The 16,232-nt window shown below is 42.1% G+C and overlaps 1 protein-coding gene across 1 annotated transcript in view; it reads left to right on the top strand.

The window, feature by feature from the left end:
• LOC307259733 (phospholipid-transporting ATPase ID-like) overlaps nucleotides 1–15,800 on the top strand; it is a 36,417-nt gene extending 20,617 nt beyond the window's left edge. Inside the window, exons 7-28 of the mRNA XM_080039689.1 lie at nucleotides 710–782; nucleotides 3,752–3,822; nucleotides 3,968–4,050; nucleotides 4,395–4,553; nucleotides 4,772–4,860; nucleotides 5,349–5,542; nucleotides 6,021–6,229; nucleotides 6,508–6,551; nucleotides 7,089–7,254; nucleotides 8,015–8,203; nucleotides 8,631–8,746; nucleotides 9,402–9,566; nucleotides 9,674–9,785; nucleotides 10,069–10,174; nucleotides 10,300–10,444; nucleotides 10,861–11,044; nucleotides 11,465–11,688; nucleotides 11,797–11,880; nucleotides 12,197–12,442; nucleotides 12,925–13,063; nucleotides 13,736–13,866; nucleotides 14,163–15,800. Of these exons, the coding sequence (XP_079895815.1) occupies nucleotides 710–782; nucleotides 3,752–3,822; nucleotides 3,968–4,050; nucleotides 4,395–4,553; nucleotides 4,772–4,860; nucleotides 5,349–5,542; nucleotides 6,021–6,229; nucleotides 6,508–6,551; nucleotides 7,089–7,254; nucleotides 8,015–8,203; nucleotides 8,631–8,746; nucleotides 9,402–9,566; nucleotides 9,674–9,785; nucleotides 10,069–10,174; nucleotides 10,300–10,444; nucleotides 10,861–11,044; nucleotides 11,465–11,688; nucleotides 11,797–11,880; nucleotides 12,197–12,442; nucleotides 12,925–13,063; nucleotides 13,736–13,866; nucleotides 14,163–14,492 (3,259 nt within the window). The 3' untranslated portion in view covers nucleotides 14,493–15,800. The remainder of the gene's footprint in view (nucleotides 1–709; nucleotides 783–3,751; nucleotides 3,823–3,967; nucleotides 4,051–4,394; nucleotides 4,554–4,771; nucleotides 4,861–5,348; nucleotides 5,543–6,020; nucleotides 6,230–6,507; nucleotides 6,552–7,088; nucleotides 7,255–8,014; nucleotides 8,204–8,630; nucleotides 8,747–9,401; nucleotides 9,567–9,673; nucleotides 9,786–10,068; nucleotides 10,175–10,299; nucleotides 10,445–10,860; nucleotides 11,045–11,464; nucleotides 11,689–11,796; nucleotides 11,881–12,196; nucleotides 12,443–12,924; nucleotides 13,064–13,735; nucleotides 13,867–14,162) is intronic.
• Nucleotides 15,801–16,232: the final 432 nt, after the last annotated feature.

Genomic DNA, 16,232 nt, shown 5'->3' with positions numbered 1-16,232 from the left:
ATACCAAATGCATCTTAAAATCAATCTGGTTCAGTTTTAGTATCAACGGCCTGATGGAGGGTTATTGAACAAGTGTAAAATATATGGTGAGTCTAGTGCTCAATGTAAAATAAAAAATCTCATATTTGGTGAGTGTATTCATTTTTAATTGCAATAACTCAGTTGATCTGGTATTTATGACGGTGTATGAGGTAAATTGTAGGGAAATATATATATACGGTGCAAAGTTACTTTCATAGACGCATTAGCAAACTATAGATAGCTTACCAGTATATAACGTCTGGTGCGTGCATTGAATAACCAGCATAAAACTTTGAGTGGAAAAACTCCTGAAAAGCATCAAATATTCTGGATCCCTGCCAAGTTTGAAGAACTTTGGCTATTATTGGCAGACGTACTGTATATACAGACAGATAATAGAGGAAGCTGGCAGGAACATGGAGTGAAGGAGGGCCACTAATATTAGGATGACCTTGGTGTACAGTGCTTATGTATAGTATGGCCCCGCAGAGAGTTTATTTCCTGACAGGCCTCTAAGAAAAGGGAAAAGAATACTTTTTCTTTCCACACACACACACACACACGACACGCACACACACACACACACACACACACACACACACACACACACACACACACACACGCACACACACACACACACACATACTCAGTCAAAACAACCACTCACCAGCCTGTTTCCTGTGCTCAGATTACGCAGTGAGAAGTGGATGGACGTCCAGGTGGGCGACATCATCAAGCTGGAAAACAACCAGTTTGTTACTGTGAGTATGTTTATTAGTCTTTATTGCATTTCACATTTAGTTTTACCACTTGCCATTTGGATTTATATTTTAATTCCTGTCTTTTAAGGGTATTATTATTTTACCTGGTTTTTAGAAGTTTACTTAACCCCATTTTCTTCTGATAATTTTTTCTACTTTTTTTGCTTCTTTTTTTTTACATAATGGCAAATGTATTGTCTGCATTTGCATGGACGTCGATTTGGCTAAACAAGTGGGGGGGACAAACAGGCATTCTGGAGTGCATTTTCAAAAGTGGGGGGGACAATGAGGAAACATCTTTTTTTCTCTTTAGTGCAGGTAATGAACGGTTCTGAAAGACGGCATACCCGCTCACTAATGAATACAATGTATACAAAACACTGATGTCTGACACATTTGATGAAAAAAGCATTTTCAAAAAGCAGCGGACATATGAGCCACTAGCTGCTCCCCGTAGCCCAACCAAACATGACGTAAACAAAAGGAGCTTGGGAAGGTAGTTCCGACTGAGCACATCGAGCCGAAGCACGGCTGGACTGTCGCACAACAATATTACTCCGCCTCGGTCTCCATGGCAACCTAGCTAGTAGCATAGCCATGATCAGCTTCAATTACTTCTTGATAAACAACCAGTGACGTGCGGTGAGGTCAGTGAGTGGGTAGGCACTGAGTTCTGAAAGCCAGATTTCTCTAAACCTATATATTGTTAAATCAAAAACAATAAACAACAAACAGGCACGCACGGCCGATTTCAAATAAGTTCCTCCCTTTCTTTCTCTCTCTCACTCACTCACTCACTCACACACACAGACGGGACGTATATGAAATGTCACGACGGTGACTTCAGGTTTGCCCGTAGCCTACTGTAGTTTGGTCTAAATGATTAAACATCGCATCCATCGATTTAACGGACCCGTCCCTCACACCGAGGGCCGAAAAAACGTAAGGCAACAAGTCAAACCTTCGCCGATTCAAACTACCGGTACTACTTCTATTCAACTTAAAAATAAAAGACAGCATTCATCATTATGTAGGACTACAGCATAACTGATGGCAACTCCACTCCATAAACTTTATCTTAATAGATAAAGTACCAGTAGCATATGCCCCATGGACCTGTCCAGCATCAGAATGTAACCATTTATCCACATTGCAGAGCTTAGGTTTGTCCGTCAGTAACAATGAAAACACAACTGCTCAATTGAATATAAAATACAGAATGGATTGCACTCGGTATCAATTCATCCAACTTTATTATTAAATAAACCCCAAAAAAGTTTCTGACTCACCAATCTGACTCCCTGGCTGTAGAAATAAGCAGTCTGGCTTCGCGAGACTAGTAATCCAGTGACATTCTGACTGACAGCACAGCTAGCTAGCATCCTTCCGTTCATGTAGGCTACCTGTCCGTTTGAAATGCTCGAACATTGTTTGTCCCTGTTGCTGCTGTACACCGTCCAAGGCTGGCGCAGGCCTTTCTCTTGCTATTCATTCTGTTCCTTTTTAAATTATAATCCAATTTGTTAAAATTCCTCCAGTCTGAAATATCTGCGGGCACGGCAGCTGCAATGTTGACTTAAAAATCCGCGGGGGTAATGCGACGTGAATGAGCATAGCCAACGTAATGACGTTGGCCTAAGCTGCGTAAATGTCTAGTAATATCTCGATTTTAATTGGTCCATGAATGATATGTAATGTAAAGGCTTATGTGGCATACCATTTACGTAAAAAAGGCACAAAGAATTATGCTTATTTGCGTACATGTTAAATAATACAGAATCAAGTGCGCATGCGCGAAAACTTTTTTCTTGCCGTCCACAATGAATAGGCGCAAAGGCACTGATTCTTTGCCGTACACAATGAATGGGAAACAGCAAAGGCACAATATTTTTTTGGCATAACTTACTAACTGCCACGTTTCGAATCAAAACGTCTACACTTTTTTAAAGTAATCGCGGATTACATGTAAAGATCGAAATAATTAACAGTAACAGTAATAATACAAATATAAGTTTATTAAATAAAAAAAATATTTTATTTTTATTTTTTTGCACACGGCGCCAGGGTAGGCACTGCCTACATGACCGCACGTCACTGTAAACAACATCGTCAGTATCCATGTGCCGCGACACAAGCTGCTGTTAGTGTCCGCTACATTAACAGTCATTAGTGGGCATAGAGGATGGTAATCCCTACAGTTTACACTTCACAACGGGACACTTAAAGCCACTCGCCATTGTCTCTCTGCTGCTGATTGAAATGCATCAGTCTTCTCTGGTGTGCAAACTAGCGGAGACTTCGGAGCATGTTTTCTCTGGTGTGCAAACTAGTGTGTGTGTGTGTGTGTGTGTGAGAGAGAGAGAGAGAGAGAGAGAGAGAGAGAGACCTTAACGCTGTTTTAATACGGCTGGACGCACTCCATGTCCGGCTTAAAAAGTGGGGGGGACAAAATGAGTCTTGACGAAAAGTGGGGGGTACATGTACCCCCCATCCCCCCCGTAATCGACGTCTATGTGCATTTGCAAAGACAGCAAAGTATCATGTTTGCCTGACGAACATAATTAAAGATCGAATCGTTGCATCGCTACGTTATTTTTTGAGTTTGCAATATTCATTGTTTGGAAAACTTCTCTTTTTTTCTGTGAAAACAAAACCCATAAAACTGTCAGCAAGAGCAAAATGTATTTAGTTCTGCATTCTCCAGAACTGTGACTAAACCTTTACCTGCTGTTAGAGGTGGAGTCACAGTTCTAGAGAATACTGGCAGCTAGCAATGTTGGTCCCCATTTGTTTACATATCAGTTTACAGAGCCTAGGCTGTGTATTAACACAGATTGTTTAGCAGATTGTGAGGAAATACTACTAGATTTTGACAAAAAGTGATTTGAGAACAAGCATTCTCCATAATCAGGCCAGGAGAATGACAACCTAACAACAGATTTCAGTGATGAATCTCTCTGTTATTCCAGGCCGACCTCCTGTTGCTCTCCAGCAGTGAACCTCTCAACCTGGTTTACATAGAGACGGCAGAACTGGATGGGTGAGGCTCTTTATTGTGTGAAGTCATGATGCGTTTAAAATGCAAATAATGCACCAACAGGTTATGCACATTGTTATTCATTGTCTGTTTATTTGTGCCGCCACATCTCTTCCCTACTTCTCTTTTATGTGCTCCTCTTCCTCAGAGAGACCAACCTGAAGGTGAGACAGGCCCTGACTGTGACAGGAGACCTGGGAGACGATATCGAAAAACTGGCCGACTTCAATGGTAAGACCACCAGAGAAATGGTCTAAAATAAAAATCATGAATATATTATGTCTATTAAAAATGCAAAAAAACTGCCTGTTTAACTTGGAGAAGCTGCAGAGGCACGACAAGTATTGTGTTCACACCGCACCTTCAACATAGATTTTCATTTGTCTACAATCGAAAACTTCCACCATCACAAAAAGTGCACTCACCGATAGACTATTTACATACAGTACGTTCTTTAATAGTTCATTCATCAATCTGAGCACAACCTCTAAACCCGCTGTCTCCTCTCTCCCTCTCTCCCTCCCTCTCTCTCCCTCTCTCTCCCTCCCTATCTCTCTGTCTCTCTCTCCTTTAAGGCGAGGTTCGCTGTGAGCCCCCTAACAACCGTCTGGACCGCTTCATGGGGACGCTCTCTGTCGCCGGGCAGAAATACCCTCTGGACAACGAGAAGATCCTTCTGAGAGGCTGCACCCTGAGGAACACTGAGTGGTGCTTCGGACTGGTGCTGTTCGGAGGTGGGACAGATTATTTTTAATAAGGAAGTAATGGAAATTGTAAACCACTCTAACCAGTGATGTCTGCAGCTTGTCTTCTTGTCAGATATACTGCCTGTCTGAAAAGCATTGGCATGAAGTTGTGATGCATTTATGGTCAAAAAGTTCCAAAGCCTGGTTAAGATTACAATTGTTTATTTATGTAACTCGTGTAAGTTGTCCTGTTCTTTCCCCTGCAGGTCCAGAGACCAAGCTGATGCAGAACTGTGGGAAGAGCACATTCAAGAGGACCAGTGTAGACCGGCTCATGAACGTCTTAGTCCTTTGTGTGAGTCCACATTACGACTCCACTGATTAACTGTTCATGTCAGAATGGCCAACTGTTAAAAGGATTAATAAATTAGCTTCTCATTTTCAGTTTGTAATCGCCTGGGTTTGAAGTTTAATTAATAGCTTGTGAAAAGATCTTTAATTAGTACTTTTTCTTGCCGCAACACTGCTGAGTAAGTGTGTAAAGTAAAGGAGGTGTTGAACAGTAACAAAACAGAATTTTTTTTTTTTAGCACAATAAATATATTATAGATTGCGGCTTCCAGATAGTTTTCATCAAAGAACTGCTTCTATAAAATGACTCCCAGTCTAAGTTTCTTAACAACATTCTATGAGCTTTGTGAACCTTCTGCCCCTTTTTTTAATTGTATGGTACCTTTTAACTAGGGCTCCGTTGTCCAGTAAAGGTAGTTTTTCTGTTTCTACATCATACAGTATAAGCATGATTTTTTCAAAATTCTCAATAGTGAACATATCCCTGTTCAGATCTTTGGTTTCCTGGCCTTCATGTGCACCGTCCTGGCCATAGGGAACTACTTCTGGGAGATGAACGAAGGGGCTCAGTTCACGGTGTTCCTGCCCAGACAAGATGGCAACGACGCCGGCTTCTCCGCCTTCCTCACATTCTGGTCCTACGTCATCATCCTCAACACTGTGGTGCCCATCTCTCTCTACGTCAGGTTAGCAATGTTTGTCTTTAATCCAACACAAGGTGTGGGTGTTTTAAAGCTATAGTACGTAACTTCTGGCACGGAATTCTGAGTAATTATAACAACACTGTCGGCACATCTACATAAGGTAAAGCCTTCGGTGGTTGATCGCACATGGATTTTATAACTTCTGTTCAACATCCAGGTGTTTTTGTTAGCAGTCTCAACAATTGAAACATTTCTTGGGCGCTTCTTGAGATTTTTTCTGAGTTTCCTGCACCAGTGTCAGGGGGGTGGGGGGATGACACCAATTTGTAAACGCTGCCATACTGAGAAAATACAGAGAGAGTTTTGTGGAGCTGATAGGCTTAATCAACTTTGTGTCAACTCGTTCCGCGATAGCTCGAAAGTAACCAACATTAAATTAAATGAAAAAGTTACACACCATAGCTTTAAGTGATGATAGTGCAAATAAAATGTATAAATATATGTATTTTATCTACTTAAGTGTGGAGATCATTCGGCTGGGGAACAGCTTCTACATCGACTGGGACCGTAAGATGTACTACGCCCGTAACGACACGCCGGCCGAGGCTCGAACCACCACGCTGAACGAGGAGCTGGGACAGATCAAATACGTCTTCAGCGACAAGACAGGGACGCTCACACAGAACATCATGACCTTCAACAAGTGCTCCATCAACGGGAAATCCTACGGTGAGAATCATCGACATTTATTGTTGTTGTTTAAGGTGTTTTTTTGGTGCCGTCAACATTATCACTTCTGAATACATCAGCAGCTGTGGAGACTAGGGGTCTATAGGCTTTAGTAGAAAGAATATTACACTGAATGCAAACTAAAAATGGATGGGGGGGGGGCTAATGATAATTAAAATCACTCATATCAACTAGGAAAATGATCATCATTTGTTTCTTTCCTTCTACTGTATCCGTCATGTCATTCATTTGGTCTGTTTCTGTTCTCTTTTCTTCAGGCGAGGTGTTCGACTACACGGGTCAGAGACTGGAGATCACTGAGGTGAGTTGGTGATGTAAATACAAGCAAGTTGTCACAACTACTTGTTTGGGCGACCGTGGCTCAGGTGGTAGAGCGGGTTGGCCAATGATCCAAGGGTTGGCGGTTCGATCCCCACTCTGCCACCTGTGTCATGGTTGTTGTGTCCTTGCGCAAGACACTTCACCCACCTTGCCTGGTGTGAATGTGTATGACTGCTGTATGTTTGAGGTGGTGGTCGGAGGGGCCGTAGGCGCTGAATGGCAGCCACGCTTCCGTCAGTCTGCCCCAGGGCAGCTGTGGCTACTATGGTAGTTTACCACCACCAGTATGACTGTGTGTGAATGAATGGAACCTGGAACCCTGTAAAGCATCTTTGAGTGCCTTGAAAAGCGCTATATAAATCCAATCCATTAGTATTATTATTTACAAGGCATTAGTAATAGGAAAATGAATAGGCCTTGCTGAGTTACAATCCATTTAAAAAACAGAATCTCTCCCCCCCTCTCTCTCTCCCTCTCTCTCTCTCCCTCCCTCTCCCCCTCCCTCTCCCCCCTCCAGCACACAGAGACAGTAGACTTCTCCTTCAACGCGCTGGCCGACCCTCGCTTCCTGTTCCACGATCACTCTCTGGTGGAGGCGGTGAAGCTGGAGGACCACGGGGTCCACGGCTTCTTCAGGCTGCTGGCACTCTGCCACACTGTCATGGCCGAGGAGAAGAAGGAAGGTGAGCAGTAGGGTCGGGCAGCATCCAATCTTTGAACAGCGCTTGAACACATCACAATGTAACTCAATGAGCTATTCATTTTTAGACAGGTTCTTCTGACATCACTTTTATAGCATCTTCTAACAGAGACATTGGTGCTGTTGGACACACACTCTTAAGCCATGTCTTATAAACTGCAGAGTTTACTAACACAGCAGATTTTTTCTTGACGGTCATTAAAGGAATGTGGAGGAAAGATGAATGGTTTCTGTGGGAGTACAACATTTACTCAAAATCGTATTCAAGTGAAAGCTCACACTGTCATGGCTGAGGAGAAGAAGGAAGGTGAGCAGAGATAGGAAGTCTTTCTGCAAGAGCACAACGTTTTTTAAGACCAAAAATCACATTCCAGTCAAGCTCAAGTTTAGGATTTAATGGTCCACTATGTAACATTTGCGAAACAGTTTACATTATATATTGAATATGGGTGAATAGGTGGCAATGTAACTTGAAAACTGACGGTCTCTGTTGCCTTAAACATGTGGTGCATTTTTTTCTATAAAAACGAATCAAGTGTTTTTTTCCGCGAAAATCCAAAGAATGTGACGTTTCTGTCACGTTCTTTGGATGAAGAACAACAACTACAACAAAATATTCCTCTTTCATCATTGTAACCCGTCGAAGCCACTGGTACCACATTGTAGCTTAATCAACTAGAGTGAGCAGAATGATCTTTCTTCCTCCACTGATAAATTATTTTTATTTTTAAATTCTCCTTCAGGTGAGATTTTCTACCAGGCCCAGTCTCCAGATGAGGGAGCGTTGGTGACAGCTGCCAGAAACTTTGGCTTTGTCTTCCGCTCTCGTACTCCGGACAGCGTTACCATCGTGGAGATGGGCAAACAGCGCAGCTACGACCTCCTGTCCATCCTGGATTTCAACAACGTCCGCAAGAGGATGTCCGTCATAGGTATGATCGCCCTGGAACAGATTTTGGGGGACAAAGGCTACAATTTAGAGTGGTTTCTCTTATAGACTGATGTCACTCAAGGTTATTATTTATTCATCCAAAAATACTATGTATGATTATCAAAAATGCATTCTCTACATATTTTTCAGAAATGATATTAATGGCTGTTAAAGAAGGTTGTAAGTAAGAGAAATATACAGACGCAAACAGACAAGGTTTAGTAAAATAAAAACCCAAATGTAGATTTTCTACCTTTTATTTATACTCGTCAGCAAGAAGATGTTAGATGTTATAGAAGCATAATCTCAAAATTCACCAGTGCTTGAACGAACAGTCTTGAATGCAGTGTCTCTCCTTTATTGAGGTCACCACCTTTTTTCTTGTCTTGAAAGTAGAAAAATAAACATCTGTGTTTCTGTGTGTGCAGTTCGGAGTCCAGAGGGGAAGCTGTCTCTGCTCTGTAAAGGCGCAGACACCATCATCTATGAGCGTCTGCATCAGTCCTGCAACAAGCTGATGGACGTCACCACAGAGCACCTTAACGTCAGTCATATTTCTCTGTTATCTGTGTACGTCTGTCCATTAAGCAGGGGACTAATTTAATCTTATCTGGCCAACAATCTGTACAGAGAAAATCTGCCTATAGACACAAGGCTTCTGTCAGGCTTGTTCTGTATCCTTCCTCCTCTCCTTCCATTCTGATTTCTCATACTGTCTTGAATTAATTTCCTACTTAGTTCTGTTCTTTCTTGTTCAGTTCATTTTGTAGACAAGCAAAAAAAAAAAAAAAAAAAAAAATACAATTTAAAATATTGTCTCTTGCGATTGGCCAATTTGCCAATCACTGTTCGAGTTATTTGGAGTGGAAAATCAGCCAATTTAAATCAGTGGCCGATTAATCTAAGGGTCCTTACCTCCTGCTTGTCTGTTTGTCCTCTCTCCTTGGAGTTTATTGCCTGATTTGCAAAATGTACCCGGCTGAGCGCCTTCTGTTTATATCTTCACATACCATCTTGATGTGTTTGGTTTATTTATGTGTTTGTGAATTGTAAGCTACATGTGCAGTGTTCGTCAATATAAGTGTTTTTTTCTGTGTGTGTGTGTGTGTTTTTTTGTGTGTGTGTGTGTGTGTCTGTGTCTGTGTCTGTGTGTCTGTGTATGTGTCTGTGTGCCTGTGTGTGCGCGTGTGGATCTGCAGGAGTTTGCAGGAGAGGGCCTGAGGACTCTGGTTCTGGCCTATAAGGATCTGGATGAGGAGTATTTCAAACAGTGGCAACAGCGCCACCATGAGGCCAGCACCACACTGGACGACAGAGAGGGACAACTGGACGAGCTGTATGAGGAGATAGAGAAGGATCTTATGGTAGGAAAACATACAAAGTAACAAGGAAAAATAGCTTATGTTTCAGTTAATGTTTTTGGTCAAATGTGTGTGAAAGTGTTTATTTTATATCTGAATGTGTTTTCCAGCTGCTTGGAGCGACAGCCATAGAAGACAAGCTGCAAGACGGAGTCCCTCAGACCATCGAACAGCTGTCTAAAGCAGACATCAAAATCTGGGTTCTGACCGGTGACAAGCAAGGTACAAAATATCAAATACTAAGAGATAATTTTTATTTATAACTTACTATACAACCTTTTTTGATGGGGGTCATACATCTTTATTCATAAAGCAAGTCTTAGAAAGTTTTGGTTATGTGCAATAATTCCGTTTTTTCATAAACAATAACAAATCATATGTGAGAAGGTGCCATGTGATTATACCAGTTTATTATTACTAGTTTTGGCTATCTTTCTATCTAATCAGAATCACTGTTCGACCGTGGTTACTGTCTATGTACTAATGTTGATCATTTGTGTTGCAGAAACAGCAGAAAACATCGGCTACTCCTGCAACTTACTGCGGGAGGAGATGAACAACGTCTTCATCGTCACGGGCAACTCACCTGATGATGTCAGAACTGAGCTGAGGTCAGTGGATGTTTACAAGAAAGGGTTTGAACTCATACGGGAAATGATTGGCCTTTATCACAACCTGATGGTGAAATGTTGCCATGCATTTATTTAATACACGTTTTCTTTTCTTTGTGGGTCAGAAATGCACAGACCTCCATGAAACCAAATGCAGCGGAGGATGATTCAGTGTTCCTGCCCGAGGGGAGTGAAGGGAAAGGGGGGAAAGTGATGTCAGACGAGGTGGTGAACGGAGAGTACGGACTGGTGATCAACGGACACAGCCTGGTACGATATGACATGTTTCCTTGGTTACAATGCATTTGTAACTGTCCTTTGTGACTTGTCCACTTAAATTGAAGGGGGAAAAGTGATATTTGGACTTGGCATTAACCCCTAAAAATCGTTTATAGAATAATTTCTTTATTTTGTGTGAAAAATATATCTAACTAACATATTTAATTTGAAATATTTTTAGCATATTTGCTCCAAAATTGGTCAGTTAATTCATAATACAGAGTTCGGTGTAGCTAACAACAACACTATATTCCTCTTCAGCACATACACAGTAAGGACAGGTAGCGTATCGTTTGGAGATATTCACTGATTTGACCAAAAGTCTGATTGCAGATGCTAACATTGTACTGTAGTTAAGTTGTATTTTCATCTGTTGTATAACTCCTGCCTCTCATCCCTTCCCCCAGGCGTATGCTCTGGAGCGTGGGCTGGAGCTAGAGTTCCTGCGTACGGCCTGTATGTGTAAAGCAGTGATCTGCTGCAGAGTCACTCCCCTGCAGAAGGCTCAGGTGGTCGAGCTCGTTAAGAAGTACAAGAAGGCTGTGACGCTGGCCATAGGGGACGGAGCCAATGACGTCAGCATGATCAAAGGTACCAGCGTGGAAAAACTGATTATCTAGCTTCATAGCTTTGTTTTTAATGTGTGTCAGCATGACCATAGGTATCAAACAGACGGCTTTATCTTTAATTAGCGGATGATAACCAATGTAGGGAATCTGCATTGGAGGATTAAGAAATGACAAGTTTATAACGGATAAATGACTGAAAACAGAAAGAGAAAGTGCTTGTTACAATTATCACAAATGTTCGGAAGTCTAAAAAGCAAAAACAGGCAAATTAAAATGCACAGGTTAGAAGGTAAACAGAAAATTCTTGATGACGAGCTGAGACTTGGATTATGATCTGTTGGATATGAAGTGTCGAAAATACAGACTTTTCTTTATTTCCAACTATCTTTATCACATATAAATTCAAACCCCCTCTTCCCCCCCTCCCCCCCCCCCCCCCCAGCGGCTCATATAGGCGTGGGGATCTCGGGTCAGGAGGGCATGCAGGCCGTGCTGTCCAGCGACTACTCCTTCGCTCAGTTCCGCTTCCTGCAGCGCCTCCTGCTGGTCCACGGCCGCTGGTCCTACCTGCGCATGTGCAAGTTCCTCAGATACTTCTTCTACAAGAACTTCACCTTCACCTTCGTCCACTTCTGGTACGGCTTCTTCTGCGGCTTCTCGGCACAGGTGAGAGACATATGCAAAAATTAGCTACAGCATTACAATATTACAATTGAACTGAATATAAGGATGTTATTGAAAGATTTTTTATGTTTTTGACTTTGCTTTTTTCAGACGGTGTATGATGAGTGGTTCATAACACTCTACAATCTGGTTTACACAGCACTACCTGTACTGGGGATGAGTCTGTTCGACCAGGTAACCATTTGAGTGTGTGTGTGTGTGTGTGTGTGTGTGTGTGTGTGTGTGTGTGTGTGTGTGTGTGTGTGTGTGTGTGTGTGTGTCTTTTACAGTTTTGTCTGATTGCAGAATTTTTATAAAACCTTTGCTAGATGTGTGTAATAAAATTGCAACCTAAGTGTAAAGAAAGTACAATCACATGTAAATGGCGAAAATGTGCTTCAAAAATCACTTTTAGTGTTCAGAGAAAACTGTAATAGGAGGCTGAATGAGCAGAAGACACACACACACACACACACACACCCCATCATCTTTGTCTCCCTCTGCTGTTCAGGACGTGAATGACGTGTGGAGCTTCCAGCACCCTCAGCTCTACGTCCCGGGTCAGCTCAACCTGTACTTCAGTAAGAAAGCTTTCTTCAAGTGCGTCCTCCACAGCTGCTACTCCTCTCTGGTTCTCTTCTTCATCCCGTACCTGGCCATGTACGACACAGTGAGGGACGATGGCAAAGACGTGGCCGACTACCAGTCCTTCGCCCTGCTCACACAGACCTGTCTGCTGTTTGCTGTCACCATACAGGTAGCACATTCTGAGAATTAGTATTTTTTATTCATTTATTTATTCTATTTTTTTATTGTTATTTAAATTTTTTTATTATTTTTTATTTTTTTCCATTTAAAATAGGGACAGTGCAAAGACGATACGCTTGATTCAGGTTTATGTAAATATGCATGATCATAGCTGGTAGCTGATACTTATCTTTAGTCCCTTTTGCAGGTTGATGTTAAATGAACAAGTTCCGACTCAATAAATGAATTTAAGGAAAGTTAACAGTAAAATGGTATAATTAACAAACAATAGACAATGTTGCTCACGACAAACCAGGATTTGTTGATTCCTTTGCATTGAGAATATAGGTTTTAAAACATGTTTTTCTGTGTGTGTGTGTGTGTGCGTGTGTGCGTGTGTGTGTGTGTGTGTGTGCGTGTGTGTGTGTGTGTGTGTGTGTGTGTGTGTGTGTGCGTGTGTGCGTGTGTGCGCGTGTGTGCGTGTGTGTGTAGTTGGGGTTGGAGATGTCTTACTGGACAGCGGTGAACACATTCTTTGTGTTGGGCAGTCTGACCATGTACTTCGCCGTCACATTCACCATGTACAGCAACGGAATGTTCCTCATGATTCCGTCCGCCTTCCCTTTCATAGGTGAGTGAGTGATCTCATCAGTACGCCAAACAGACAACGCATTGGTGGCTGACATTCTGTTGTTTGGCCAGTATTTACATATTCTACTGAGGAAAGCTCTGTTCATTCTTTTATACCAGGCTATTCCAGATAAAATATGGCGGTGTTGAATTACTCAGCCAAATACAGTGTCTGGATATAGTTTGGTATAGTTTGCACAGGCAAAATATCTGATTAACAGCTAAACCAGGTACAAGAACTGGCTGTGATCACTGCAGTGTGTGTGTGTGTGTGTGTGTGTGTGTGTGTGTGTGTGTGTGTGTGTGTGTGTGTGTGTGTGTGTGTGTGTGTGTGTGTGTGTGTGTGTGTGTGTGTGTGTGTGTGTGTGTGTGTGTGTGTGCAGTAGGTCAATATTACCTGTTTTGGATAGTCTCAGTCTCTACTGTAATTTGTAACCAAGGTCATGTGATTAGTAGAGCTGAGTACTGAACCTTTACACCAAGAAAAAACTCCAGATTATAAAAAACTGTCAAGTACTGAAAGTTAAAGAGACTATTGAGGGACTCTTAAATGTTTATGAAACAGTCTCATTTTTCCTCTGATAATCATAAATGACCTGTAACATACACAGATAGTTCAGTGTAGATCTTGTGCCAACATGTACAAACCTGGTGAATGTGTGTGTTTGTCCAGGAACAGCCCGTAACTCTCTGAACCAGCCCAACGTTTGGCTGACCATCTTGCTGACCTCCCTGCTGTGTGTCCTGCCTGTTGTCACCTACCGCTTCCTCTTCATTCAGCTCTGCCCCACCATCAATGACATGGTACATATGCTCTCTATCTACACACACTTCATGATTATTAAGATACAGCTGCACCCGTACATCAATTGCTTTTTAATAAATAGCCTAGAGACTGGTTGGTTTGGTGTGTTATCACATATTTTTTACTTTTAGTCTGACTGCAGGAAAGTAGTTTTAGGAAAGATCATAATATCTCAAATGTCTGGCTTTCTCTAGACCCCAGCAGCTTACCAAAATGAATCCCCAAAATGGTTCTGCGAGTGTTTGAAGAAATATGCCTCCATTCCAACATTTCCTTTCTTCCCCCATTCTTCCAGGTGATGTTCAAGGTGCGTCAGGCCAAAGCCACCCCCCCTCCTCCGCCCCGCCGCGCCCGCATGCGCCGCACCAGCTCTCGTCGCTCCGGTTACGCCTTCTCCCACGCCCAGGGCTACGGAGACCTGGTGACGTCGGGCCGGTTCCTGCGGCGCCCGGCTGTGTCCCGGTCCTCTGGTTTGGCCCACGTGGGGCGACCCAGCACGGGCTTCAGTCCCATGGGGCGCTCGGCCGGGTACAGCCCCACCGGACGACCACAGAACACCAAGGCTCCCGATGTGGAAGTGACCTCGCTGCAGATGTACAGGACTATCAGAGATCCAGCACTTTGATAGTAACATGGTGTTTTTTTTTTAAAGATTCTTAGGGCCATTTTTTCATGCTGTATTTGACAGTACAGAGAGATGACATGTGGGGTACAGAGGGGAAGGGCATGCAGAGACAGAGAACGACCACGGGCAGGATTTGAACCCGGGTCTGCTAGAGGAAGAGACCTGAGCCTCTATGGGGAGCACTCTTACCACTACACCACCAGCGCCCCCAATAACATTTTTGTGGGATCTCAGACAAGGAATATTTGCCATCTGGACAGCTGTACTGTATGCTGCTGGTATATTCAATACCATTAAGAGCTTGCTTGGGCTTCTGGGGAATTTCATGTCGATGATTTGTCATGATCTGCGCAAGAAGAGGCTTGAAAACTACATGTGACATTTGCTCCAAGCGTTTTATTTTGTAAAATCATATCAAAGAGAACTACAGCTAAATGTGTAGCCACTTTTGACTTCTCAGCCACCTGGACGTACACTATGCTGCTGGCACATTTCTTCCCATAAAGATCTTGCTTTGGCTTTGCGTGGAACTTCATAGTCGGAAGATTTTTCATGATCCGTCTCTCGTCTGCCCAAGAAGAGGATTGAAAACTATGTGACATTTGCTCCAAGCATTTTATTTTGTAAAATCGTACCAAAGGAAACTACAAAAGCTAAATGTGTAGAGCCACTTCTGACTTCTCAGATCGTGAGTGTTCATGTTAAAACATGCCTAATGCGGAATATACAGGCGAGAGGTTGACAAATCACCAGAGCAGTTCGTCTTCAGATTGGACACCATTTTCACTGCATGAGAAGGACAGGAAGTGACATCATGTTTACAGACGGCTCAACCCCTGGGAGTCATGGATGCATAGCAGGGCTTTGTGCAGAGGATGTCACCAGCAAAAGCCATTTTTTCATTAGAAATATTTAATTTTTTTTAAAAACATTTTATTTTCCTATCTTGAAAGCTGCACAAGCAGATATTAGCACTTCACATGGCAGCGGGAAGTAACTGAATGTTTATGAAGATCATGAATGTAGTAAAACAAAATTTAATTCAGGAATAATTGTTGGTCCATCCGTTTTTTTTTGTTGAATATTTCTTCCTCTTGTAGTAGTTTATGGAAAACATAAATAATCTCAACGTTCATTTTTGGGGCAAAACGGGAAGTCCCTCATGTTTTTCATTTATCCATTAAGAAACACAGGGACATTAAGATTACAACCTCTACCACTGTGCAATGAGACATACTTTATACTTTGTAAGAAATAGTTTTCCTTTTGGCTAGAAAATAATATCTCATTGCTTTACAGAACAGAAGTGAAACACTGAGACATTTACAAAAAAAAAGATAAATAAAGATAACAAATAAGTTGTTCCTTAATAAATGTATTAAGCACTCTACAAATGGCCAATCTTTCTGATGGATTAGTTTTCCTGTATGAATATTAAATTGAAACACTAGTGAAAAGAAGGAGCAAGTTATTCTGGCAGAGGGAATAGATTGTGTATTCCGTCCAATCATCTGTTCCCACTTATCTTGAGCTCTAGACTGAAACAATCCAAAGTGATTTTTCACAACATGGCATTCATTTACTCTTTATAAAGCCACACTTTATAAAGAATGCTTCATTACAAAGTGGTACCAAATCTTCTAGAATATGACATTTCTAAAATGTGCCTCACTGTTTTGGTCTTTTCTCAGCATCCTCAGTTGTTTTCCAATCATAGCAACTTCAACCCTACTGTAATGT

Source organism: Ammodytes marinus (genome assembly GCF_949987685.1).
Source record: "Ammodytes marinus genome assembly, chromosome: 2".
Classification (NCBI taxonomy): domain Eukaryota; kingdom Metazoa; phylum Chordata; class Actinopteri; order Uranoscopiformes; family Ammodytidae; genus Ammodytes; species Ammodytes marinus.
Note: the sequence above shows the minus strand (reverse complement) of the source record. Positions and strands in the feature narration are given on the sequence as shown.